Source organism: Plecotus auritus, assembly GCF_963455305.1.
Source record: "Plecotus auritus genome assembly, chromosome: 5".
NCBI lineage: Eukaryota > Metazoa > Chordata > Mammalia > Chiroptera > Vespertilionidae > Plecotus > Plecotus auritus.
Window position 1 is genome coordinate 95084696 of NC_137776.1, and position 27834 is coordinate 95112529.

The window sequence follows — 27834 nt, forward strand, 5'->3', positions numbered from 1 at the left end:
CAGGCATTCCCACTACCTGAGTCAAGCTTCCTATTAATTTTGAGTTTTGTTTTTTGTTCGGTTGGTTGTTTTCATGTGCTTTCTGGTTTTGAGTTCTAAGACAGAAAATATCCGTGACAAGTTCTATAGGAAATTCTTGGTAATGAATTATTAGTTTTGGTGGAACATGAAGACTGTTAAGTTTTCTTCTCTCATGAAAATAACCTAGCTGCTAATCCTATTATTTACTAAAATGCAATTTCCCCTGGAACGTGGTCTTTTCTTTGCAAGCATGTCACTGGCCGCGGGGTTTCCCTTGGCCGTGTGCCATCACACAGCTAGACGGAGCTGAGCAAGAAGTCTGCACCCTCACCTGTGACATTGCAATACACCTGGAGAGCTCTCAGCGGCCCACTGCCATCTGGGTCAATGTGGAAGAAGCCAGCCGTGTTCCCTCGGTGCCTGTACACCTCGCAGGATCGCTCGTAGAGGGCTGGGGAGACACAAAGGCAGCAGGGAGGAAACTTTGCATGGCTCTGCATATTCCTTAGATGCATCAGTGATTTCTACTTCTACTGACTGTCAATGCTGACTTCCTTCCTTCACCTATAACCTCGACTTCCCCCCAAGTCTTAACAAACCAGCATCCCGATACTTGATGCTGACTTCCTTCCTTCACCTGTAACCTCGACTTCCCCCCAAGTCTTAACAAACCACCCTCCATTCACCTTAACAGTCACGTTTTTAACCAGCTGGGAAGTCACACCCTCCTAGAATCCCCCCTTCCCTCAGTTATGATCTGTGTGCTGATGGGTATGTCCCTCCTGGATGCCTGCATGGTGTGTTGAGCTAGGACTACCAGTGACAGCATGTGAGAGTGGCGGCTGTGTGTTGTTGGCACACGTTCCAGCATCTGGCAGAGTGCCACCTTCACAGCAGGCATTTGATCAATGAATGAAAAACCGAATGGACTCATACAGTCATGACTTTTTGCTAATGAAGTAAAATGGCACTATCTTATTAACATATGTCCAGAACTCAGCGCGGTGACTGATGTATAGTAGGTGCCTAATCAAGTTTATTTTAAGTTAACAAGCATTTACCGAGTCCTTAACATATGGCAACAGTGTGGTTGCCACTAGACCTGTGGTCGGCAAACTGTGGCTCGCGAGCCACATGCGGCTCGCAAACTGCGGTTTGCCGCTCTGTTGACTAATGAGTTTGCTGACCACTGCACTAGAGGACAGAACATGAAGGTGATCAGCCTGGGCCTTATGAAGCTCACAGCCTGGTTGCTGCCACTAAGGTCTCTCTGTGTTCAGAGAGAGGCAGACACAGGGCCCTGAGATAGGCTACCTTGACCGGATGTGAGAAACATAGAAATCTCATTACACCAACATGAATGAAGCTGGTAGGGTGTAAAGGAGGCATCTGCTGTCTTATGCATGAGAATGCAGGATGCTCCCCGAGGCTTTAGACAAAATGGTATAACTCTGAGCAGCAGGTACACATCCATGCTTAAAAGACGGTGGCTCCCAAAAGCTTTAAAGATAAAGCACCAAATCTTCACCTTTGCCAATGTGGCCCTGTGACAAATGCCCCGTCCCAGGAAAATGAAGCTGCAGTTTGTCATGATCAAGCATGAGGGGTGCCTCAAATAACTCATTACCGATAAAGTTCTAAATCTTGAGAGGGTTTGAGCTTTTATAAATTAGAGTGAATTCAAGGTTATCTTTGCACTCATGGACTTCTCTCTTGCAGCCATATACACGTTCTGAACTGGGAAATAAATGAGAGAGTTATAGTTCCACTCTACATACTGACCATAATATATAGCTGATTTCTCTTTTCCCAAACCTAATAACACTTTAGGTATGTGTCACATGTGTGGAAGTCACCCCTAGGTGTGGTGCCTCTCCCCAGCCACTCCCACACTCCCAACATAACAACCATGTGAAAGGGTTGCTGCTGTCTCACCCAGGCATATTTGGGGGGTTACACAGTGATTAAGAACAGGAGCCGTGGGCCCAACAGGTGTGTGGCTCAGTTGGTTGAGCGTTGGCCCATGCACCAGGAAGTCACTAGCTCGATTCCTGGTCAGGGCACATGCCTGGGTTGTGGGCTCCATCCCCAGTAGGAGACAGCTGGTTGATATTTCCCTTTCATCAATGTTTCTATCTCTCCCTCTCCCTTCCTCTCTCTGAAATCAATAAAAAACTTTTTTTAAAAAAAGAGCTCGAACCCTGGAGTTAAATTAGATGGTTTTGAATCACAGGGCTACCACTTATACCTATTGGAGGTTGGATAAGCCAATTCACCTGTGGTAGGCGACCACTAAGCTAAGTCATTCTATCCTCATCTCTTGGTATTCATATCTTGCTCATAAATTCATGCCCTCCCTTGAGTGTGGGCTGGACTTATGGATGTGTCTCTAAGACAATATGACAAAAGGGATAAATGTCATTTCCAAGACTTGATTATAGAAAGACAGTGGCTCCCACCTTGGGTAATCCTGGATCACTCACTCTGTGGAAACCAACCACTATGCCAGAGGCAGCCCTGAGGAAAGGCCCACATGAGTGAGCATGGACCCTCATGAGACATGCCATGGGAGTAGGCCTTGATGCAGAGCTCCAAGCCAGACATTGCAATGGTTGCAACTCTCGCTGACACCTGAACTGCAGCCTGGTGAGAGGCCCAGCCAGAACCACTCAGTTTACTAGTAAGTTGCTCAAGGACCCAGAGAAACTATAAAGTGGTGGACCATTTTGCTAAGTGAAATAAGCCAGTCAGAGAAAGATAAATATCACATGATCTCACTCATCTATGGGAAATAATGAACAACATAAACCAATGAACAAAAACACATCCAGAGACAGGGAAGCATTGATCAGACTGTCGGGCCTCGGAGGGAAGGTAGGGGAAGGTAGGGGTAGGCGGATGAGATCAACCAAAGGACTTGTATGCATGCATATAAGCCTAACCAGTGGACACAGACAACAGGGGGGTGGGGGCATGAGTGGTGGTGGTGGGGTTTTGGGAAGGTAATGGGGGGATGAAGACAAATATGTAATACCTTAATCAATAAAGAAATAAAAATGCAAAAAAAATATGTACGATGATGCATAAAAAAAAAAGTGGTGGTATCGGTTGCTACATTTTGCCGTGATTCATTGTGCAGCAATAGATAGCTAATAAACTCTCAAAGCACCAGTTTTCTCGTGGGATATAGGTTTAATGTATCTAGGTACAATTGTAGTGAGGATTCAAAGAGATAATCCACAGACAGCACCTAGCACAGTGCTTGGCACATAGGAAATGTGTGATAAATATGATTATAACTATTATTATTGCATTGTTTCATGAAATGTTGCCTCTTTTTGGTAAGGTTTTTACTTGACATTTTTAGTGATAACAAGCCTTGTGGGTTTTAGATCATGAATCGCAAGGCTTGTTATGAAGAACTAATAGACCCAACCGCCCTTCTGTGCAGAAATGTCGGCTTTTAATTCTTAGTTCATTGGGGGTTATTTTCAGTTTTTTGCTATTTCAGTTGTGACATTTTTAAGTTCCATAGAGTGTTTATTCTTATCATAGAGGAATATTCTTCCCTCTGAATATTCCTTTTTTAATAATATGCAATTCTTGATTCATTAATGCAATATATCTCTAATATCTGTGAAAATATTAATTATAACATAGTTTCTTGGACATTTTCATCTCTTTAAACATACTGTTTCCCCCCGACTGTGGGTGTGTCTTTCATGTTAGACTCTCTTCTGCGATGTCAGGTCCTCTTCGGTAGTCCTCTCATATTAACAGTAGTCTCTAAATTACTGATTGCTGCAAGCAAATATGGGTAGTCTGTCCTCCGAGGACTACCCTGTACTATTACCTGGCTGGACCATGTCTTGGGAAATCTCCATGTTAGTGTCTTCAGTGCTTTCTCTTGTTGTTGTTAGGTTCTATAATTTAGAGGGTCTTTGACATGAGATGTGGAAGGTGGAAGTGACACCGCACACATTCATTTTATGCTTGGAAAGTCAGTGCAGGGCATGAGGTACTATTATAGTTACACATGTTGTCACTTAACGGCAGACCTCAGTTGTTAATGTGAGTTGGCCATGCCATGCCAGCTGCTGCTCCAGATGGGCCATCTCTCCCTCCAGCTTCCCTAACTCCCAGCCATGTACGTGTTTAGATCTCTTATGATCACCCCGTCACTAAAGTTGAAGGATTGGTTGTGGTTAAGACTCAAGGGGCTTCTCTGATCAGCTGCAGACTGAGCCATTTAAGGAAATTTATATCATTTACTACTGTTTATGTGAAGCTTTAGAAGGAAGTGAAGGTAATACATACGTTGAGTCCACCCACACTTCCAGGAAGTACAAGCCTACTACCTGTAAGCTACATTGCTCCTCCTGTACTGCAGGCCTCACACACTGCACAACATGAAGTGAATACAAATTTATTGACACCCTACAAACTTCTCAGTAACTTTAGCCTAGGCTCTCAGAAACTAAATGAAAAATACATGGTTCTTGACCTCAGGTAATTCATGGTCTTAAAGTTTACCAAAATTAACCCCATTACAAATAGAAAAAATATTAAAAGACCAATTTCTATAAAATAAATAAAAACTATTTAAAGGTCTCCTCTACAAGACATTAGAATCATATGGTATCTATTAAAGTATAGATTATTATAATGCCACTTATACCTCTCCAAAGCATAGAAAAAAAAGAAATCTTTCAAATTGTTATACAGAGTGAGTGTTGTAGTAGGCAGCTAGACAGACATGGACAGAATAGGAACAATAGGCTAGATACAGAAGGTCACCAAAGGCCTAGCAGTGGATAATTGTAAGGTGGGACCTTGCACACAGGGTGACCTTTTATCCCTTAGCATATCAGCTGGTTATGTGGTTCCGACCCTCCCCTGAGCTTTCCTTTCCTGGCAGGTCACCTGGTAGATCCCTTAGAGGAGAAACAAGGGGGCCGGAGAAGAGCCTCATATGTCTCCTATAGAAGCCCTCGATGACCACTTTAATGACCTTTCATGACTACTTCCTTTAATCATTAAACCCTCAAGACAATGAGGTCTGACCCACATCACATCATCTTGAAGTAGATCCTCTGACCCCAGAGAACAGAGACAGAGTTTTGGTCAAACTAGAGAAAATATCTAAGCCTCAGTTATGTTTTAGCTCTAGATGTAGAGAAGCAGCAAAATCAGACAGAGCAATGCCATGGCTGACATCAGGACCAGATGCAATGACCAATGACCCTCTCTCCTAGTGCTGACCAATCAGTAGAGACAATGACCTTGAAAGGACACACCTGGAAAGCTGATGAATATTCAATTGAAATCCTCTCCTGAAAATTCCTGCCTTTAGAAAATAGATACAACACCTTAAGACAAAGAACCTAGTGCACTCTCTCTCTTGCTCTGGAACAAGCTGCACCTTTCCCCCCTCCTCTCCCTCAGGCGTGTTTTCTTTGCCTTTCTTTCTCCTAAGCTCCTAGGGCCCTTCTTTTGCCTCTGTAATATGTTTCCTGATTCCATGCAGCACAGCTAGCTGGCTCACTTCTTCTACTTCTGACTTTCTAAATAAACTTTCACTTGTATTTGATTTCTTGGTTCTGAATTCTTTTCTCAGCTGAACTCAAGGACTGAGTTCTAATATTCTGGTGCCATTCACCATTATCAATAAGCCGAAAGGTGATCCCCAAGTCCAACCAAGACCATACCAATAAAGAAAACTTCAGATTCACTTGTGAATATCACTAAAAACTTACATAATCAGTAGTTAATACCCAATAATGTATTTTAAAAAGACATAAAGGCCAAGTGGGGGCTTAATCCAAAAATGCAAGAGTGGTTCAAATTATCTATCATCTATCTATCTATCTATCTATCTATCTATCTATCTATCATCTATCTATCTATCTATCTATCTATCTATCTATCTATCTATCTATCTAGATATATGGAGAACAATTAAATTATCATCTCCACTCATTTAAAAAGACATTCTATGTCTTATACAAGTTCTGGCTTGGCATTGGAGGCCACTCTAGGACAACCAACAGATTTCCTGCTGGAAGAAGATGCCCATGGAGGAAAAATAAAAGAAGCTTTGTAAGTGGCGAGATTTGTCTCCATTACCAACAGTGAGTGCTAGTGCTGATGGGAAGGTCTGGCATTATGGGCACACAAAGATCTGTGCTCATTAATGAAAAGGACACTGATGGACATATTAAGATTCTTTAGAATTGATTTTTAAATTAATATGAGCAGATATAAAATGTAGCTGGACAGAGCAGTTAAATAAGTGTTTTTCATATTTAAGGAAAATAGTCCGAATCTAGTCCTGGCAGCTAATTTATTGCCTAAGGTACAATTTGAAATGTCCTTGTGAAGCCCATTCTCATTAAAGATAATGATAGTATTCAGACAGCAAAATAGTTTTATTTAGACTCACCTTTTCAAGTACCAAGGTCAGAGCTACGGTTTTTCTGCCTCACCACTTACATTCATTTTGTAAGACTATAGGCATAGATATAAAACTTAGATGACAAGTAAATAGTATTTTTAAGGCTTTAAAAATGTCTCAGTCCGATTTCCTTCCTTGCTCCTTATGTCCCCAGAAATCTAATATCTACCAAGTGACTGCATATTTAGTTATAGATGTACATAGGCCTACAGACATAAATAAGATCAAATTAATTCTATAAATAAATGCTTGAGAATCTTTTTTGCATTTAATAGCTACTTAATTTAGTTTATCAAACTCCTTGTGCAGTAGGTTTGCCTTGGCCTGGTTTCAATGAGGAAAAAAATGTTAAAACTGATGGGATTTCTGAAATTAGCTTAAAAATGTCAAGGGATTCAAGTAGAAAATAGATATTTTGATGTCCCAGTCTGCACATAGTTGGTACAGGCTGAAAATAGACATAGATTCTGTAACATTTTCACTACTTAAGTGGAGGTTAATGGAGATGGAAGCATACTAGTGGTTGGTAAAGGCTGGAATGGGAGTGAGATGGGTGTGTGGCTTTGAAAGGACAATACAAGAAGTTCTTGTGATGAAATGTTCTGCATCTTGATTAAGGTGCTGATTACAAAAAACTACACATAATAAACTTGTACAGAACCGTGCACACTCACACCCCTACACACACACACACACACACACACACACACACACACACACACACTCCTACATACATGCACACACGGGAGTTCATGTCAAATGGAATATTCTGAATAAGCTTTGTGCATTTTACCAATGTCATTTTCCTGGTTTTGATGATATACAACAATTATACATGATGTTACCATTGGAGAAACTGAGTAAAGGGTACATAGGATCTCATGATACATTTTTTTTTCAATTTGCAATGAATTATTTCAAAATAAAGGCTTTGTAAAAAGAGAAAGATGAGCCAACAATTCCACTCCTAGATAGCTACTCTATTGAAATAAAAACAATGTCCCCATTGAATTTTGTGCATGAATGTTCGTGGGAGCATTATTCACAACAGCCCTACAATGGACACAATCCAAATGCCTATCAACTGATGAATGGTAAACAAAGGTGATATTTGCACATGGGAAATATTATTAGGATGAGGAGAGGATGAAGTGCTGATGTGCGCCATGACACAACACTGATGGATCCTGAATCCTGAGGACATTATGTTAGGGAAAAGAAACCAGTCACAAAGGTCATATATAGGATGGTTCCCTTTAGGTGAAATGTCCGTTTAAAACAAGTACATGCAGACAGACAGTGTACTGGTGGCTGCCAGGGGCTCGAGATAGGGGTTAAGGGGTTGGTCATCAGGAATGAGGAATTACTGCTAAAGTGTATGGGGGTTCTTCCTGGGGTGTTGAAACTAGGTAGTCATGATTGTACAACTGTGTGAATATACTAGAAACAATGACCTTTTACCCCTTAAATGGGTGAAATTTATGATGTAAATTATATTTCCATAAAGCTGAACCAAACTGGGGGGCAGGGATTAGATCACGGGACAGGTCCCAGAAGGTGCTCTGGGTTCCTCCAGGACTGAGTGCCCAGCACCTGGAGCCCTGTCCTTTGGCCCTTGGTGTTCATAGAGCAACAGGCCTGTCAGCTGACCTCTGGTGAGTTCCAAAGCAAAGAGGTAGGCCTGTGTCCATATTCACCTCCCTCCCAAACCTCATCAATATTTCATTTTCTCCTTTAGAAACCATAACATGTTCATTGAAACAAAGATAAAATGAAGCAACAGTTGCCAAATACAGATTGAGAATCTTGTCTTTAATATGCCTGTTATATATTCTGTCATCCTTACCCTGTGATCCAGTAAATGAATCTATAAAATGGACAGTGATTATCCCTAATAATGTGTTGTATTTAAAGTAGAAATATGCACACATCCTTAATATGACCCTTCCTTGTTCCCCTTGTGCATGTGGAGTAAGGCCAGGTTATGGATTACATGGAAGGAAGCAGGGAATCTGGAGGTACGAACAGGCATGACCCTTGAGGACACGCACAGCTCCTGAAGAAGTGACTCCAAAGTAGTGGTTCTGCTGTGTGCTCTGAAGGCCAGCAGCCACTGGCGTCCCCCTGAGCATACAGGACACATGGATTCCTGGACTCCATTCTGAATCAGAACCTCTGCGCATGAGGCTGTGGTCTCTGTGTTTTAACAAATCCCCCAGTGATTCTTTTGCAATTTAAAACCTAAGAAGCCTTGTTCTAAATAAATTTTGACAGCCACACTTATTAAATAGTAACATATATCAAGAGCTTTTTACAATTTTGTCCCATAAACAAAAAAGACTGAGTGCATTTACATGGTCCTTCAGGGACTTGATTAAATTTGTACCTTATCCCAACCCTGTGTTAGGTTTAGAGTCAGGTGCTAGGTATCTGTGGGTGAATAAGACATTGTCCCACTCTCAAAAGGTAATTCAGGTCCAGGAGGAGGTTAAATTCTATTTTTCACTAATATGATGACTTTTTTGAAATTGGATCTTGAATATTTCTATATTTTCAGAGGCTAGCCTAGTTCCTAGTATGTGTTCAATACATAACAGATGGTGAATTTGGAGGGGTCCTAGGAAGGCCACGTGCATCCTTGGTGGAGGTGCCCTCCTGAGAGACTAGAGAGACTGGGGCAGAAACAAGTGAGGAGACTGTTGCAGCCACCCCCAAGGGAGACGAAGCACTCAGCCAGGCAGGGGCAAGGAGGTCAGGGCCAGGCTATGCATGCTGAACCTGAAGACCATGATCCTATAGCTCATCCACAGCTCCATCTATTTGGGCATCGTACTTGATAAAAATTAATTAGGCATCAATTAAAGAGAAATAGGCAGAAATATTATTTTCTGATGAAGGAAATACTTGTTTACAAGTTGATTTAATACCATGTTAAGATTAAGCCTTAACTGTGTCTGTCATTGCCATCCAAATACATTTCAAATTACACAGACTCCTTAAATCCAGGCTGTTACACATGAAGGAGGCATGATATGGGGAGGGGGGTGCTTGGGAACAGCAACGGAGACGGTGTCACCCTAAGTCCGTGAATCCAGGATTGAAAGCGCCATTGGGTGAGAGGAGGTTCCCAGTGCGGAGCTCCAACCCCATTACTCCAGTGACAAACTGGTCCAGGAGGCCCTGCCACGGAACTGTCCGCAGGGCCTGGGGCAGCCTGCGCACTCCCCTCGCTGCTGCCCCTGGAGGGGGCCACACATTGGCCAGTGGATCCACATTGGCCAGTGGAGCGTCCCTGCTTGTTTTATGGGAGTCAGCCTTGACTTCCATTGATTGGCTGCCTCCTGCACGCCCCCTACTGGGGATCCTGCGCAAAACCTAGGCACCTGCCCTGAGCAGAATCAAATGGTGACCTCCTGGTTCATGGGTTAATGCTCAACCCCTGAACCAGACTGGCTGAGCTGCTTATGGGTTTTGGAAATACAGCCTTATTACTGTTCTAAGTATCTGTTTTCTTTAACATAAGAGGGTATTGCTAATAGACCTGAGACTGTGGCATCATACTTGATAAGAATTAATTAGGCAGCAATTAAAGAGAAATAGGCAGAAATACTTTGGTTCTGATGAAGGAAATACTTCTCAGAAGGTTTGTACGTAATAAATTTATAGTCAAGCACATCATTGGTGCTCAAATGTTGTCAGTTCCTGCTCCTCTTCTGCCCTGTTCCACTGTGCCCTCAGTGTGGATTGAGAACGTCTGGGCCCGCAGACACAGCCAGTCCTCAGGGCCCGCTGCCTCACAGCTTTCACCAGCAGCCTGGCTGGGTGAGCAGCTCCCTGGCGGGTAAGCGTCCTTCCTCCACCATCGGTTGTGGATTCCACACATAACTTCTGCTCTGCAGTTACTATAATGATAACTGTAATAGTTATACTGATTTTGAGGAATGTTAAGAAGAAAAATCAATTTCTGTTCCATTTCATGAAGAAATGGACATGTCACCATTTACAATACCTGGTATAACATGGGATGATGAGGAAATGTTCAAAGTCTGGTTTACATTTGACAAAAAAAAAAAAAAAAAAAAAAAAAAAAAAAAAAAAAAAAGAAGAAGAAGTCAGGCCTGCTAAAAATAGCCAGGAAGCTCAATATACTGGAGACTGGAGTTGGGCCTGAACAGCTGAGTAGCAGTGTCCTAGGCTGGCCAGCATCCCTCAGCCTCCCCACCACAGGTGACAGCATGGTTAAGAGTCAGAGGCAGGACAGCGTGGCACCTGTGGGCTAGTGGGTTAGTGTTGCCCCAGAAGAAGTGAGGTGGGGACATGGGCCCCTCTTGCGCATATGAGAACCCTAGAGGCTTCTCATGAGTATTTTCTCATATTTTCTCCTCTCCCAGGCAGGTGGAGGTTCCTAAGGTCCCAGAAGGAGGTGAAGCCATAAGCAGAAGTGGCCCAAGTCTCCATGGGACTGCACACTCCAGTGTGATGTGAGCCCAAAAGAAGCTTTTATTTGGTTGAGCTTTGGGGATTGTTTGTCCTCTTTAGCTAGCCTACCTTTCCCTTGCTCAGTCACTGGGAGATTGCGAGTGCCCAGCCTGGCAGCTCAGTCACTGGGAGATGATTTCTGAGTGCCCCGCCTGGTAGCAAGCACTTCTACCTGTGGATAATGCAAAGGAGTTCCTACACTGTGAGCCTCTCCCAGGCCACCCCGCTGGGAAGGGGCGGGTCTGTGAATCTGACATTGGTTGGGCTCTACTCTCCTCCTTCTCTGCTCTGCCTGCTGCAAACCAACAGAAACTCATAAAAGAGTTATATTGTGGCCATAGGTTTCTAAACTGGTCTCAAATAGAAAGGGAAATAAGAAAATCCTAGTGAAAGTACCTTGAGAACAATTCCACCATGCTTGTCTGTCTGTTTCCACCACTGTGAACGAGCCCAGAGCCCTCTGCATAGAGGCCAGGCTGCTAAAATAAATTACTATTTTGCCTTTGAACACCATAAAGATTGTCTTCCTGTATGAATTGGTGAATTAGTATTTTTTTAACTGTAAGAGGGGCATTTTACAGTGAAAATGTGGATCTTTTAGTATGAGCAGTCCACATAATATTTGAGCCAAAGCTAAACCAAAACACCCCACGCTGCTCTTACTGGCAGGACATTGAACTTTGTTACCCAGGCGACTCATGCATGAGATGCCAGTTTCCTTCCAGGTTTTAATTGAAGCCTTGTAATTTTTCCTCCCAGATTACCCTCACAGCTCTTCCGCACCCTCCCAGGGGTCACAGAATACTGACTGTCATGAGCCACATGACCTCCAAAGGGGAAACCCAGACACGATCTTTGGGCTAGAGATAAATTCACGGTAAAGCTACAGAAGCTGAAGCTTCTGGCCCCCTAGCAAAGCCCTAAAGGTAACCTGTCAATGAGTTCACAGGGTTCTGTGGTTTTGTAGACACGTGTATCAGCTGGGTTTAAGCAGGGAAGTGACTGCGGGGAGAGGGACATGGATCTGTAGGTTACAGGTCTCTGTGGGAGCTGGCGCTCAGCTGTAAGGCAGCTGTTTTTCCAGGGATGCTGGAGCTTGCTGTCTAGTCCAGAAGGGTAAATGGGTATGAGGTGAGGGAGGAAATCAAGCAAACCCTTGCACATACCCGGATTCCAGGAGGACTCACGGAAAGCGTGAGGTGTCCTGCTGTCTGTGCACTGCCCATGCCAGCAGGTGAGGGGCAGCGTGCCTGCTGTTTCCCTCCACCTTTCAGCCCTCCCACAGGTGTCTCTCTCGAGGTTTCCCCTAAGTAGAAATAGTTAGGAAAGAAAATGGGGGCAATAAAACTTAGCCAAACCAGGTTGACATATTATAAAGCTACCGATTTTGTAAAAGTAAGATATTTAATGACAATAGGTTAAAATAAAAGATTTAACTCCACCTGGCAAATAGCGCTGCCTCTTTCTCCTGCCCTCCCCACTGACACCTTCTCATGACAGGTCTCTTTGGAGATGCCACAGACACTGGGATCCAGGAAGGGGCAGGCCAGAGAGGGCGTGGTTCACAGCCCCTCTCAGGAATCTTAGTGCTGCCGCTGTGATTTAGGGGCTCCTGATGCCAGAGGCCACCTCAGGAGGGTGCCAGCCCAGCATCCAGCACCAGAAGTGTACTGCAAGGGGGGAGGGGTTGGGGGAAAGGAGGTGCTTGCTGATGGGGACACAACCAAACGCTACCTCTTGGGAATGCTTCTAAATCACACATGTATGTATGAACTTGACAGGAATTTCCCCAATTTTAACCACATGCATAAAAGTATACAGGGCACAGGGGGTATTATTGAATGTGTATAGAGATTCAAACTTAAAAGATGAAAAAGTTCTGGAAATGGATGGTGGTGATGGTAGCACATAATGAATGCATAGAATTCCACTGAACCATACACTTAAAAATGGCTAAGACAGTACATTTTAAATTGTATATATTTTACCTTATTACAAAACAGGGGGAAAGGAATCAAGTTTGAGTGCTTGCTTATAAACATCTGAAGATATTCCTAAAGTAGATATATTTGGTACTAAGGATACCTAAAATATATTCTATTGTTACACTGTTTTACATCAAAGTAAAAAGCAATGGCTGTTTTGAAAGTTTATATGACATCATCCAAATTAAATGCGAAGCTGGAAAGAGTTTTCTAAATCAGCAGTCGCCAACCTTTCGGACCTCACGGACCACCAGTGCTCCGCGGACCACCGGTTGCTGACTGCTGCTCTAAATGATTGATGTATTTAAAAATATATAGAGAGATCAACCATACTAGAGGAAAAACGAACTATCATTTATTCTCTGTAAAAAAAAAAAAATAAGACAGCTGGAATGACTCAGTGGTTGAGTGTCGATCTATGAACCAGGAGGTCACTGTTTGATTCCCCATCAGGGCACATGCCAGGGTTGTGGGCTCCATCCCCAGTGTGTGTGTGCAGGAAACAGAAGGTCAATAATTCTCTCTCATCATTGATGTTTCTATCTCTCTCTCCCTCTCCCTTCCTCTCTGATGTCAATTAAAAAAAACAAACACCACTATAAAACATCATGTAAAAAAGCAACCAAAGCCCTAACTGGTGTGGCTCAGTGGATAGAGCGTCGGCCTGCGGACTGAAAGGTCCCAGGTTCGATTCTGGTCAAGGGCATGTACCTTGGTTGTGGGAACACCCCCAGTAGAAGGTGTGCAGGAGGCAGCTGATGGAAGTTTCTAATTCTAACTCTCTATCCCTCTCCCTTCCTCTTTGTAAAAAAAAAATCAATAAGATGTTTGTTTGAAAAAAAAAAGAAAGAAAGCAACCAAAGAAAAAGTGCTCAAGAGATATCCTATCTAATAAAGAGGGAATATGCTAATTGACTGTTACACCCTCACAAAGATGGTGGTGCCCACAGCCAATAAGAAGAGAATATGCTAATTGACTGCCACACCCTCAAAGATGGTGGCACCCACAGCCACAAGATGGCAGTGCCCAGTCCCCTCAGCCCTGCTGGGGCAGCAGGAGCATGGTATGACTGGGCACACTCCTGGGCGGGTCTGGCTGCTCCTTGCACCTGCCTCCTGAGTCCCACAGTCCCCTCAGCCCCCCAGCCACCCATGGCCGGCCCGAGGCACAGGCAAGCCTCAGATGGCAGCTGCCCAGCTGCCCAGGGCCGCCCAAGGCTCAAGTAATCAGGGCAAGCCAAGGCTTGCGCTGCAGGCAGTGGCAGCAACAGAGGTGTGATAGGGGCGTCACCTTCCCCTGATAGCCTAGTCACCTCCCACCCCTGAGGGCTCCAGGACTGTGAGAGGGGGAAGGCCAGGCTGAGGGATCCCCCCTCCAGTGCATGAATTTTCACGCACCGGGCCTCTAGTAAGGAAATAAAGTACTATAAAATTGTCAGAGTAGATAAAAAATATTCTATATTTGGACATATGTATGATGCTTGTTAATTTTTAAAAAGTTGCCATTTGTAGTGATGTATTTTCTCATTCTAAAAAAAATTTAGAAAAAATAAGCTTAAGTGGGATCCCCAGAATCCCGTAGCTCCCAGGCCCTCTAGGACTGTGGTCTGACCAGCTCAGAGCAGGGAGCTGAGCACAGGGCAGCACCCCTGGTTCTAGGCCCCACACGTGGCTGCTTATAAACATCGCAGAAGCGTGCCTGAGCTCTCCTGGCAGGTAGTCAGGGGCCTTGGACTTGCCTTGGGCTTTGTTTGATGGCAAGGACCTTCCTTCCGCTGTGAGCTCACAGGAAGTAGAACAATGCAGGCAGAAATTGAAAACCAGTTCTACCACAGGGGCCAGACAGAGAGAAGCTACCAATCACTGCTGACTAGTCCCTCTCCTGTAAAACAGTAATAATTATGCATGGACTTGTTCTGAAGGCTAAGCGGGCCGTCGGAAGCATGCGCAGACTGCCTGGTGCCTCAAAGTGCCTGTCATGTGAATGCTCATCTAGAGGAGAGACAAACCAACAGGAAGCCAACGGGGTCTGCCATGAACAGGTTTGAAGTGGGCTGTTGGAAACGCCCTGGGAGGTTCTCAGGCTTCTAGAACACAGTCCGAGATGGTTTTGAGAGGGGCGCACAGACCTGACAGAAGGGGAGCGAGGACAGTCACTCGGGGCAGGGACAAGGGCACAGTGACCACAGCCTCCCTTCAGACACCCGACACGCAGCCTCCCTTCAGACACCGGACACGCAGCCTCCCTTCAGACACCCGACACACAGCCTTGATGCATGAAGGAGCCCAAGGGGGACCCGGTGCAAAGGTTTCTAGAGAAAGAAGATGCGATTCCTGGTCCAACAGTGAGGGACAGGCAGGGGACAAGAAGGGGGCCAGCTGGGTACCTAACAGGAGAAACCCCGGGAGAAACGTCCCCTGTGGTGGTGGGCGCGCAGCTTCCCCGCACATGCGGTCCTGGTGCGGATCTCATCGTTCACGGAATCTATCTTCATTTTTCCATGAATATACATTTTACACTGAACTTAATTCCCATTCCGAACTGGATGGCGTTTTCGCTTACCCCGCTGTCCTGGTCAGATTTGAGTTAAAGCGCCTGCTGGGAAACTGTTGTAGATGGAACCCTGATGGGGACTGCCTGCTGCAGGGCCCGCTGCTGGTGGCGGAGCCCAGGCCAGGCCCGCGGCACCCAGGCACCCACGGGGGCAGCTGCTTTCGCCTCGCACCGCACACCCAGACCAGAGGCGCACCAGCCGCCCACCCAAAGGAAACAAGCTCGTTCTGCCTGACAGGGAGAAATTGAAACTCTCATCAGATGTACAGGAAACGTCAGTTACAGTGTTTCCAGATCACTCACATTTAAGAGTTACAGCAGAGATTTCACCATCTGTGGTGCCAAGCGGCTCAAAAAGTCGGGCCCTGTGTGTGAAGAGCCGGGGTGAGAACACACCTCCTCTGCAGTACATCCACGCGGGACGGGCCTTGGCCTTGGCAGAGGCCTCGGCTGCAGTGGGAGCCCTGATGGCACTTGTGGCCGGAATCCGTACCTGCTGGGACTGCACACGCAGCATCTCACATGCAGCAACTCACGCGTCTTCCCAATCCGCACGCCTCTCAGGGCCTCAGCGGCCTCCTTGCTCCTGCCAGGTCTGCGCTCTGGGAGAGTGTCTCTGACTTATCATTACCTGTGAGCTTTCTTTCCCTTTTTGTTCAGCTTCCTGAGAACTTAAATCTGAAGTTATCCAATTTTCCTACAAACTCTCAAGCACTTTTTAATTCACTGCCTGAACTTTGCCTAAACTTTACCAATATTTCACAGAGTCCTTAATGAGATCGTCTTATGTTGTCCTGTTAGAAAATTGAAAATGGGAGAGCTTTGATTTCTGAGAGAAATAACATAGAGAAACCTATGCACTCACTTTTATTTTTTCTCCTAATTAGAGAATTGGACTTTTTTTTTAAGCAGGAAGAATGATGGGAGCCGAGAATACTATCACAGAAATAGTTTTTCAAGCTTCTCTTTTTTCCTCTTCCACTTTATTCCTACATTGGTATGATTTTAATTTATAATTAAAAACTTGAAATGAGCCCTAGCCTGGTTGGCTCAATGGATAGAGTGTCAGCCCATGGAATGAAAGGTCCCCAGTTCAATTTTAGTCAAGGGCACACTCCTGGGTTGTGGGCTCCATCCCTGACCCTAGTCAGGACCCATGCAGGAAGCAACCAATAGGCCGGTCTCTCTCTCTCTCTCCCTCTCTCTCTCTTTCTCACTCTCATCATCGATCTTTCTCTCTCTGTGTCTCTCCCCATCCCTTCCACTCTCTAAAAAATCAATAGAAAAATATCCTCAAGATTAAAAAAAAGAAAAGAAACTTGAAATGATCTCTACTAATTCTATATAATAAAAGGCTAATATGCAAATTGTCCCCACAGGTGGGAGTTTGACCAATCAGGAGTTAGACATGTGCTGACCACCATGGGGCGGTGTGGAACATCGTGGGCATAGGCGATGCAGCACTGGCAGCAGGCGGCATTGGAGGCGGTGCCGACCCCAATGGGCCCTGATGAGAGTGGGACTGCAGCAGGATGGTGAGTGGGAGGCGTCAGGCCAAGGAAGGTGCAAGCAGGGGCCCCGGGCCCTGCAGATGGCGATTGGTGGCAGGGGGGCAGGGCTGGCAAGCGGGTGTCACCAGGTCAAGGCAGGTAACAGTGGGGGCCCAAATCACCATACCGGTCACCCCACAGATCAGCCCTGATCACCAGCCAGGACTAGGGACCCTAGCACTGGGCCTCTAATAGAGAATAAAAAGATTCATGCTATTCAGAGAAAAATTTTGAAGCATTAAAAAGTGTAAGAGAGAATATCCCTGCCCCAAATTACTTGTGACATCCAGCCTGGCTGTGCCAGGCCTGCCCTCTGCAGTCTGTCCTGTCAGCCTGAGCTCCTGTTTGCCCCCAAGGCATTTATCCAGGCTCCCAGCTCCTGCATCAACGTTCCATGATCCTTTAGAGAGATCTTTGAGGAGCAGGCATTCCTTCTGTCTCCAGTGGCAACCATCCCCCATGCCCTCCCCACCTGTGCAAACACTGACATACAGTAAGGCCTTTGTCCTCCTCATCCTAGGAAAGTGCCCAGCCTTAGGGCATCCATACTGTTCTGAAATCTGAAATATTGCTATTCCATTATATAAAAAGAATCAAGGGCCTTGTCAATCACTTCTGATACGTAGAGTTGTGTCCTCTAAACTTGTTTAAGGCAATATCTTATCTAATAAAAGAGTAATATGCAAATTAACCATCACTCCGCTACACCCACAAACCATGCCCACAAGCCACGCCCATAAGCCAATCAGGAGCAAATATGCAAATAAACCCAACCAAGATGGCTACAGACACAGAGAGCAGGAAGGAGGCTTGGGTTTCCCCGGCAATGGAGGAAGCCAAGCTTTCCGCCTGCCCTTGCAGGTCTAGGCCTCCACTCAAGGCAACAAAGTTTCAATGATAGAAGATACATAAACCCAAACAGAAATGGCTGCAGCCACGGAGCTGGAAAGAGCAGGAGGCTAGGGTTGCCCCTGGTGATGGAGGAAACCAAGCTTTCCACACACCCTGGCTGGCCCAGGCCTCTGCTTAAGGCTACAAAGTTTCAATTATAGAAGATACATAAATCCCCCCAAAATGGCTGCTGCCACAGAGCAAACAGAAGGCTTGGCTTCGCTCCAGGCTACAAAGTTTCAATTGTAGAAGATAAATAAACCCCAGATACCAGGGCCTCCGCTTGGGTCTCCAGGGGGCATGGCCGGCCTGCAAACCACCACAGGCCCCTCGCCCAGGCCCCCCCACGCCCCAAGGGAACCCCCACCCTGATCCGGGACACCCTTCAGGGCAAACCAGCTGGCCTCCACCTGTGCACCAGGCCTCTATCCTATCTAATAAAAGAGTAATATGCAGAATGACCATCACTCCAACACATAAGATGGCTGCCCCCATGTGGACACAAGATGGCCACCACAAGATGGCCAGCAAGGAAGGGCAGTTGGGAGGGACCAGGCCAGCAGGGGAGGGCAGTTGGGGGCGATCAAGCCTGCAGGGGAGGGCAGTTAGGGGTGACCAAGCCGGCAGAGGAGGGAAGTTGGGGGCGACCTGGCCTGAAGGGAAAGGCAGTTGGGAGGGACCCAGGCCTGCAGGGGAGAGCAGTTGGGGGGACCAGGCCTGCAGGGGAGGGCAGTTAGGGGCAAATAGGCTGGCAGGGGAGCAGTTAGGCATCAATCAGGCTGGCAGGGGAGTGGTTAGGGGGTGTTCAGGCTGGCAGGCAGAAGAGGTTAGGGGCAATCAGGAAGGCAGGCAGGCGAGCAGTTGGGAGCCAGCAGTCCTGGATTGTGAGAGGGATGTCTGACTGCCCGTCGGACATCCCTCAAGGGGTCCCAGATTGGAGAAGGTGCAGGCTGGGCTGAGGGACACCACCCTTCCCCTTGCATGAATTTCGTGCACCGGGACTCTAGCATGTGTGTGTGTGTGTGTGTGTGTGTGTGTGTGTGTGTGTGTACTTTATATAGTTTTATAATCATATATTTATATAAAACTATAGCATATATAATATATATGCATATGTATATATACACATATATTTATTTTAATACAAATTCTATATACAAGAATACACTCAGATATATATAGAAATATATAACTATGGAAATAGACTGCATCTTTCTATTGTCATGAACAAGTATAACTAACGCTATGAGCACACTTTTAGAGCTCTGCTGTCATTTGCTAAGTGCCACCAGGCCTTTAAAGAATGTTGTTTCTATTTTATCAAGAAACTAGAGGCCCAGTGCACAAAATTCGTGCATGGGAAAGGGGGGTGTCCCTCAGCCCAGCCTGCACCCTCTCCAATCCGGGACCCCTCGAGGGATGTCTGACAGGCATTCAGACATCCCTCTCTCAATCCAGGACTGCTGGCTCCCAACTGCTCTCCTGCCTGCCTTCCTGATTGCCCCTAACCCAGGGGTGGGCAAACTTTTTGACTCGAGGCCCACAATGGGTTCTTAAACTGGACCGGAGGGCCGGAACAAAAGCATGGATGGAGTGTTTGTGTGAACTAATATAAATTCAAAGTAAAGGAGCGGAGGGAGGAGCAAGAGAACCCTCCGCTCTTTTGGCTCCGCAGGCCAGATAGAACAGCCGAACGGGCCGGATCTGGCCTGCGGGCAGTAGTTTGCCCACGGCTGCCCTAACCCCTTCTGCCTGCCAGCCTGATCACCCCCTAACCACTCCCCTGCCAGCCTTATTAATGCCTAACTGCTCCCCTGCCAGCCTATTTGCCCCTAACTGCCCTCCCCTGCAGGCCTGGTGACCCCTAACTGCCCTCCCCTGCAGGCCTGGTCACCCCCAACTGCCTTTCCCTTCAGGCCTGGTCGCCCCCAACTTCCCTTCTCTGCCGGCTTGGTCACCCCTAACTGCCCTCCCCTGCAGGCTTGATCGCCCCCAACTGCCATCCCTTGCAGGCCTGGTCCCTCCCAACTGCCCTCCCTTGTTGGCCACATTGTCGTGGCCATCTTGTGTCCACATGGGGGCAGGCATCTTGTGTGTTGGAGTGATGGTCAATCTGCATATTACTCTTTTATTAGATAGGATAGAGGCCTGGTGCATGGGTGGAGGCCAGCTGGTTTGCCCTGAAGGTTGTCCCTGATCAGGGTGGGGGTTCCCTTGGGGCGTGGGGGGTCCTGGGTGAGGGGCCTGTGGTGGTTTGCAGGCCGGCCATGCCCCCTGGAGACCCAAGCAGAGGCCCTGGTATCTGGGGTTTATTTATCTTCTACAATTGAAACTTTGTAGCCTGGAGCGGAGCCAAGCCTTCTGCTTGCTCCGTGGTGGCAGCCATTTTGGGGGGGATTTATGTATCTTCTATAATTGAAACTTTGTAACCTTAAGCAGAGGCCTGGGCTGGCCAGGGTGTGTGGAAAGCTTGGCTTCCTCCATTGCCGTGGGCAACCCTAGCCTCCTGCTCTTTCTAGCTCCATGGCTTCTGCCATTTCTGTTTGGGTTTATGTATCTTCTATCATTGAAACTTTGTAGCCTTGAGTGGAGGCCTGGGCCGGCAAGGGCAGGTGGAAAGCTTGGCTTCCTCCATTGCCGGGGAAACCCAAGCCTCCTTCCTGCTCTCTGTGTCTGTAGCCATCTTGGTTGGGTTTATTTGCATATTTGCTCCTGATTGGCTTGTGGGTGTGGCTTGTGGGTGTAGTGGAGTGATGGTTAATTTGCATATTATTCTTTTATTAGATAGGATACTTGTTATAAATGTATGTTGTGTGGAAGAGTGAGAGGAAAACAGCAGAAATTTATGAGAACTGGTGCTAACTGAAAATAAGTATCTCAATTCAATTTTAACAAAGCAGCAAAAATAAAGTGTCTAATCATATTTGTTCACTGATTTGGGGATCAATTATAAATATTACTAGAGGCCCGGTGCACAAAATTTGTGCACTGTGAGGGGAGGGTCCCTCAGCCCGGCCTGCACCCTCTTTAAGTCCAGGACCCCTCAGGGGATGTCTGCCTGCTGGCTTAGGCCCGTTCCCCAAGGGGAACGGGCCTAAGCCAATAGTTGGAAATCCCTCTCACAGTCCAGGACACCTTGCTCCTTATTTTCTGTCTGCTCGCTGCTCCTTACCACTGAGCTCATTGCTCCTTAGCGCTGCCATGGAGGCAGGAGAGGCTCCTGCCACCACCACTGCTCTTGCCAGCTGTGAGCCCTATCTTTCTGTGTAGTTGTCTGTGGGCCCACTGCTCTTTTCCTTCTCACTTAGGGCAGCAGCATCTGAGGGCAGAGTGCACTGTTATGGAACACAGAGGGCTGCCCGGAGCTGAAGGGAGTTGCCAGGCCCATGAGGTGAGAGGTGGACACAGAGGACGCTATCTCACCCAATTGTGGGGTGGGCTGGCCAGCCTTCATCTGCCTGACCCCACCCAGGGAGGGACTAAGCAGGGTGTCCGTCTCTCCATTCTCCATCCTTCCATCTGTGACACCTGTCACCCTTGCCATGCCTCCCCAAAAGTGAGTTCAGCTCAATCCCTGAATGTAAAAGGGCTGGAGGGGGAGGGCTCCACTCCAGTGCCCCCTGAGTTCTAGCGACAGGACCTGGTTGACAGGACCTGGTCTCAGGATGGTGGCCACAGCTGCAGAACACAGATCTGTTTCAAGAAAAGTTGGGAATGCAGACTTTTGTATGAGCCCCTATTCCCAAAGGTGGCAGTTTATTCACATTATGGCAAAGACACCTTCAAGAGTAACATAAGTGGGTAAAATCAGGGCCAAGCCAGGCCATTTCCTCATCCAATCTATCTGAGGCATGTGGACAGAACCAAGTCTCAGCTCTTCGCAGGGCAATTCCAGGTTTTTTTTTTTTTTTTTTTTTTTTTTTAATTCTAAAGGACAGTAGTCTGTCTCCATTCCTGTTCTTTGGGGTTTTTTCATTGTCGGGTAAAAGGATACGCACATTGGGACAATCCTCTGGAGATACAATATTCCAGTTGCACCCATGTGACAATGACAGAGCCCCTCAGAGGGAGGGAGCCAACAGATAGGGAGCAGGGAATTCTGAAAACCAAAGTGATGACAGAGATGCTAAGCCTTTCCTTCATGTGTCTGACACCCCTCTTCAGACGGCTTGCAGGCCAGGTGTCTGCTGGACCTTTACCACTTGATGTCCTGGCAGGCTGCCCTGGGCCCTGCTAGGCAGTGTGCAGGGTGCCTGGGCCCAGGGGGAGTCGCCCCCTCCCCGGCCCCATCCACTCCTGGTACAGCTCCTCCACATGGGCGCTGGTCTCCGGGGGTCTCCGGAAGCTATAAAGAGGAAAGTTCCCTCTGCCACAACAGTGCCATGTCTGCATACCTGTCCTCACCTGGGCTTGGCCCCTGCTGCTTAGGCATCCCCGGTGCAGGCCAGGACCTCCACTAAGTGGCAGGGGAACTTTCCCCTTTATAGCTTCAGGACCACTTCTGGATGTTCTGAAAGCATAAGCAGCCTCAAAGCATAGCAGAACCTCTCTGTCCCTTTAAAGGGTGACCTCCTGGCAGTCTTTGTTCCTCAGGGTGTGGTAGGTGAGCACCCCCACCTCCTTGTTGAACAGCTCCTTGGCCATGTGCCTGAAGATGTGTGCCAGGTACCCATCAGAGCTGGCACCCTCGTGGAGTCTCACCTCCTCCTCCTTCATGTCCCCAAACAGAGTGTCCATGGTGGTGTCATTCAAGGCGAGGTCACTTTGTTCCATTATCTGGACAATTACACCTGAGGTTAACATGCAGTCAGCACCCTGGGAACTGTGCAAAGCTATGGGAACATCTTTTCAAAGGGCCTCCAGTTTCTTGTCATAACATGGGGCCACAATGACATGGAAAATCTTGTCTGGGGACAGGTTCTGCCATCTGATGAAGTAATCCTTCAGCAGACAGCTGATGATCTGCTGGGGAGACTTGGCCGTGCAGAGGTGGGGATGATGGGGTGACCCAGCACATGCTCTGCATATCAGACCCAGCTGGGGCAGGCGGAGGTCAGCATGGGTAGCCGGGGCTCTTCCTCATGGTGCTGGTAGTACCAACTCACAAATTCTTTCTGACCCTCCAGGATGCTGAAGTTCGCAGCTATCTTCATGTCAAAGACAGTGTGCCCCAAGTCCCAGAGCCATCTGGATTCATCAGTGACACTGAGGCTGAATTTAGCAACAAAATAAGGCAAAGACTGAGGACACATGGACACTACCAGCACCTTGTGCTGTGAGGTATCACATTTCTTATTAAGGTTCAGAACACAGAAGAAGTCCTTGGTGTTCTGTTGAGAAACTTGGGTTCCTTCCTCTGTGATCACACAACTGTCACATGCCAGGAAGTCATTCAGAAATATCTTGGCATCAGCCAACTTATGGAATTCTCCATTCTCTCCATTCTCCTGAGCTGGACTCCGGACGTTGACTGCAGCATTCTCTTGTTCATCAGTTTTTGTTTTTTTACTACATTCCTTCCGTGTGCAGTGCTCACACTTCATCTGGAGCAGGGCGGATGGGGGCCAGGCTCGAGTGACCTGGAGGAAGCATGGGGAGAGCAGTCACCACTGGTCGCCCCTGGTGCTGCTGGCAGTATCCTTTCTTCCTTGTGGAGTGTCTAGGGAGGGGAAGCAGCCACAGTGCCGAGTTCTAGGAGGCCAGTAGCGCTGTGGGAAACATGCCAGCGGCGCTGGTCCATTGGTGTCTGGCCTGTCCTTTGGAGATTGAACCTGCAGGACTACTAAAGGAGCCAGTCCCAGTTCTGCCCTGCCTCCACCACCAGTTGATTGGAGTCTGACGGCTGGGGGAGGGACCAAGTGGTCTGCCTTCTGCCTGCCTGCTCACCAGTTGCTGCTGCCAAGGATTCATCAGAGCCTGAGGGACCCCAGTTTCCCCATTAGCCATCCTCTGATCAATGGGAGTCTGTGGGTCAGGGGAGGGACCAAGTGGTCTGCCTTCCACCCACTCACCAGTTGCTGCTGCCACGGATTCATCAGAGCCTGAGAGACCATGGTTCCCCCGTTAGCCATCCCCTAATCAATGAAGCCTGCTGTTCAGTCCTCTGTCCAGTCGTTTAGGTTGTGACAGCCCCTGGCTTTTTATATATTAGGATAATATGATGATAAGTATACTATATATTAATTAATATAAGCAAAAAACTTTTTCTTACCCTGATTGTTATTACCTAATTCTGAACCCAGTGATTCCAAGTATTATGGAGCCCACGAGCATCATATTTAATTCTGGGCATCCGAGATGTGATATAGTGGTAGGGGAAAATGATGGCATGTCCTATTCTTTGGGGACTCCTCAAAACTCTGCAAAGAGGACGTGAGTGGTAGGTTTCAGTAGTAGACTCATTGAGGACAATGTCTAACCAGAGAAAGTCAGCTTCTAAGAGAAATCAACCTTCTAGCCACCAGAGAAACACAATAAAAGCAAGAGGTATTGATTAGGATGTTTCTACAGCCTTGACTTGAGGAAGGATGCAAGTAACATGCTTATACTCAGAGATCCTTTCCAAACACAGCACCCAGCATTTGTTACTAAGCTTGATGTTATCCACAGAAGATGAGAAGAGGTAAAAGTGTGGAGGTCCAATAAAACACAGTAGTAAATCAAATGCCTGTTATAGAAGCACTGCAACTGCTGCCCTACATAATCATCAAAATACCCTGATGCAGATATATTTTTCCTGTATTACAGATCACAAAACCATGGCACAGGGAAGTTGAGTAATTTTTCCCAGGTTAATTAGTCATTGGTAGAGCCTGGATTTGAACTCAAGGGAACCTAATTTTTCAAAAAAATATTTTCATGCCTCATCTCCCCCTGAAAATGACAAATTAAAAAAAAAAAAACACACACACATTTATTTTCTGCTTCTTTTGACAACCTCCTAGTGCTGTCATTGGGCCACAGACCATCTTAAGGAGAAGCCAAAGCACAGGTCCTACTCCGAATGCTTGTGGGCTCCTGGCATCTCCAGTCTGCAAGTTATGTAACGACCATCCCATTGAATGACCATTTCATCAACATGCAGCAGTGAAATAAAGTGTTAGCAGACCGGTTCACTGGTTTCCCCTTCCAGCCATCACATCAGCAGGATCAGGGAGATGGGATGAGCGATGATAGCCAAGGCCTTCATCATCACATCAGCTGCCAGCAGGGAGTTTGTGCTGCTGAAAATTGACTTTGACATCTTATCCTTGACAGACTAATAAACTCAGTTACATGTCCTGCCTTGATGATGGACAGCTTCATATCCTTTTTATATTTTCGACATATATTTACTTACACAAAGTCCTATTTATGTTAGTGTCTTAAAATCGTACATTACAACTCTGCCAACTGAAAGATGATTTATAAGTCAGTTTGGGAGTCAGAGGGGCCTTGATGTGGAGATCTTTAAGAACTTATGCTTTGAATTCAAAGCACTAACCTCAGTTCTTTCATCAAATTAAAAATAGGATATTTCTCTTCATGGACAAAAAGAAAGGCTGACAGATGCTGTGAGTATCACACGATGTGTTGTGTTTTACCTTCGCCCAATAGAGAAAACATGCAAATACAGTTCAAGGACGTGCTGACAAGTGCAGAATCAGAACTCCATCCTTTCAGCATGTATTCTGCATGTGCAGTATTCTGCACATGCTCAGTACCAGGATCTGCATGTGGAAAAAACAAAGTGCCTGACCCCAAGGAGCTGAAACTCCTGCCAGAGAAACAGCAAAAGGTGCAACCAGTGTGCACGGGAAGGAGACACTCAAGCAGATGCTGAGGTAGAACTCAGAATCACCTGGAGGAAAAGTCAGGAAGAACATCAGGGACAGAAAAATTATGTGATAAAAGGAAGTTGATGTGTTTAAGGAATGAAAAGTGGATCAGAGCTGCTATAACATGGATACATATGGGGCCATGACTGAGAACTGTTAGTGATTCAGGAAGACTCCAAATAAAGAACCACACTCACTGAGCTGAGAAGCAGGGTCCTAATATCAACTCAGTGGAAAGTATGAAGCTGAGCTATAACATACTCAGAGGTTTTTTGTAAAAAAAAAAGTAACCAAAATGAAATTTTAAAATTACATCAGAGTTTCACTAACAACAGGTAGAGTACGATATAGCTAGAGAAACATTTGCAGGATACTCACTCTGACAAAGTCAGACAACCACAGTATCTAGGTTTTAGCCTTACTCAGGTTTTATAACCAAATGTCCTTGGCCTCTCCATTCAAAACTGCTCTGAGTCTTGAGTCCTTTTTCTAAACACTTGTCCTGCACCAAGGTTACAGTGAGAACACAATTATGTAAATATATAGGAAGAAGGAATCTGTAAGGAAGGGTTAGAATGGAACTTGTCAAAGAGTTTTCACGCCCACTGGTTCATGAATTTATCCCGGCAGCAATAGGGACAGGTCCTATTATTTTCTCTGGGCATATGACACAGTGAGACTCAAATTAGAGAAATAACTTGCCACATGCCACAGTGTTATTGTGTTGTAGAATTTTAATGAATGAAGGAGCATTTTATGAGTTCTATCTCTCAATTACATAATCAAAATATTTTTGGAGGCTTCAAACTGAGCATACTGAGAATTCCCTTCATATCATGAAAATTTATAGTCAAGTTTCACTCTGTTATTTAAAGTAAAACTGATAAGTTATATTGATAAATCACACTCTCATTCTCTTATTGCTTATTACTCTTGTTATTCTTTGATTTGATCTGTTCCAAATGAAAACCACAGTGGTTTCATTTAACCTAATGTTCTAAGGGCAAGATGCAAGAGCTGTAAACATCTGTGACCCTTACAAAGCACCTCTGATGTTTTCATCTGTTTTATTTTTAAAGGTTATTTGAGGTAATAGTGAGAAAAAACACTCAAATGTTTTCTAAGTCTTAGACAAGAGTTGGGCTATATAATAGATGAAAATATTATTCTGAGCTAGAACATTAGGAAATAGCTAAGAGGAAAAGAGGAACTGTACAGTGTGATTCCAACACACCCCAGTGAATCAACATGCTCATTCTGATTCATATTGCTGGAGCACATAAGATTCCTCTTCCTTAGGGACCATGTATAATCTGTGTATAACTTACATAGTCCCATGAGGAATATGAGTTACAAGAAGCATGTGACTTGCTGAAGGTCATTGTGGCAGAAACAGATCTGACCAAGACCTCTTGAGCCCCAGCCTCATCTTCTTTCATGGCATCGCACCTCTCAGCTCTTCCACTGATGGCAACTCCTACTACTTACTTTGTAATTTGCAGTGAAACAGTGTCCCTAGATCTATATGATTTTGTAGTATAGGGAGATAAATTATCAAATGTCTCTTACATGAAAAATGATTTTCAAAACATGATTTTAAATATATAGTAGATACCATTTAACATAGAAATGCCAGATCTCAAACATTATGCTAGATATTTTCCATTCCTTTCCTCCTATCCACAGTAACTATTTCAATGAGTTATTACTTTAGAAATCAAGCAACCTAAACTAAAAAACAAATTATTTGTCCAAGACCAGAAAGCTTTAAATACAACATAGATCATTCTGGATCCACAGCTGAGGCACAGATGGAAGATGTGTGCTAATGTGTTGAGTTTAATAGGTATGTATCCAAATCTAGATTACCTCTAACTCATGGGACGTACTGGAACTTTGTATTTCTAGGGTAATTCATCGTTTGTTGATTGAAAGTAGAAATAAATGCAGATTGTTACTAATAGTGTTCAAAGTAAATATCAGAGGTTCTCTAAAGGAAGGCAACATCAACAATTAAATCATCTCCACTTTATGATATTCTCTCATATTTGTTTTTTTTTAAATTACTTTTAAGGACTTGGAA

The 27834-nt window shown here is 45.8% G+C and overlaps 1 protein-coding gene across 1 annotated transcript in view; it reads right to left on the minus strand.

Moving 5' to 3' along the window:
• Positions 1-27834, minus strand: part of CNTNAP5 (contactin associated protein family member 5) — an 886665-nt gene that overhangs the window by 315050 nt on the left and 543781 nt on the right. The window contains exon 12 of the mRNA XM_080671382.1: positions 353-472. Within this exon, the coding sequence (XP_080527508.1) occupies positions 353-472 (120 nt within the window). The remainder of the gene's footprint in view (positions 1-352; positions 473-27834) is intronic.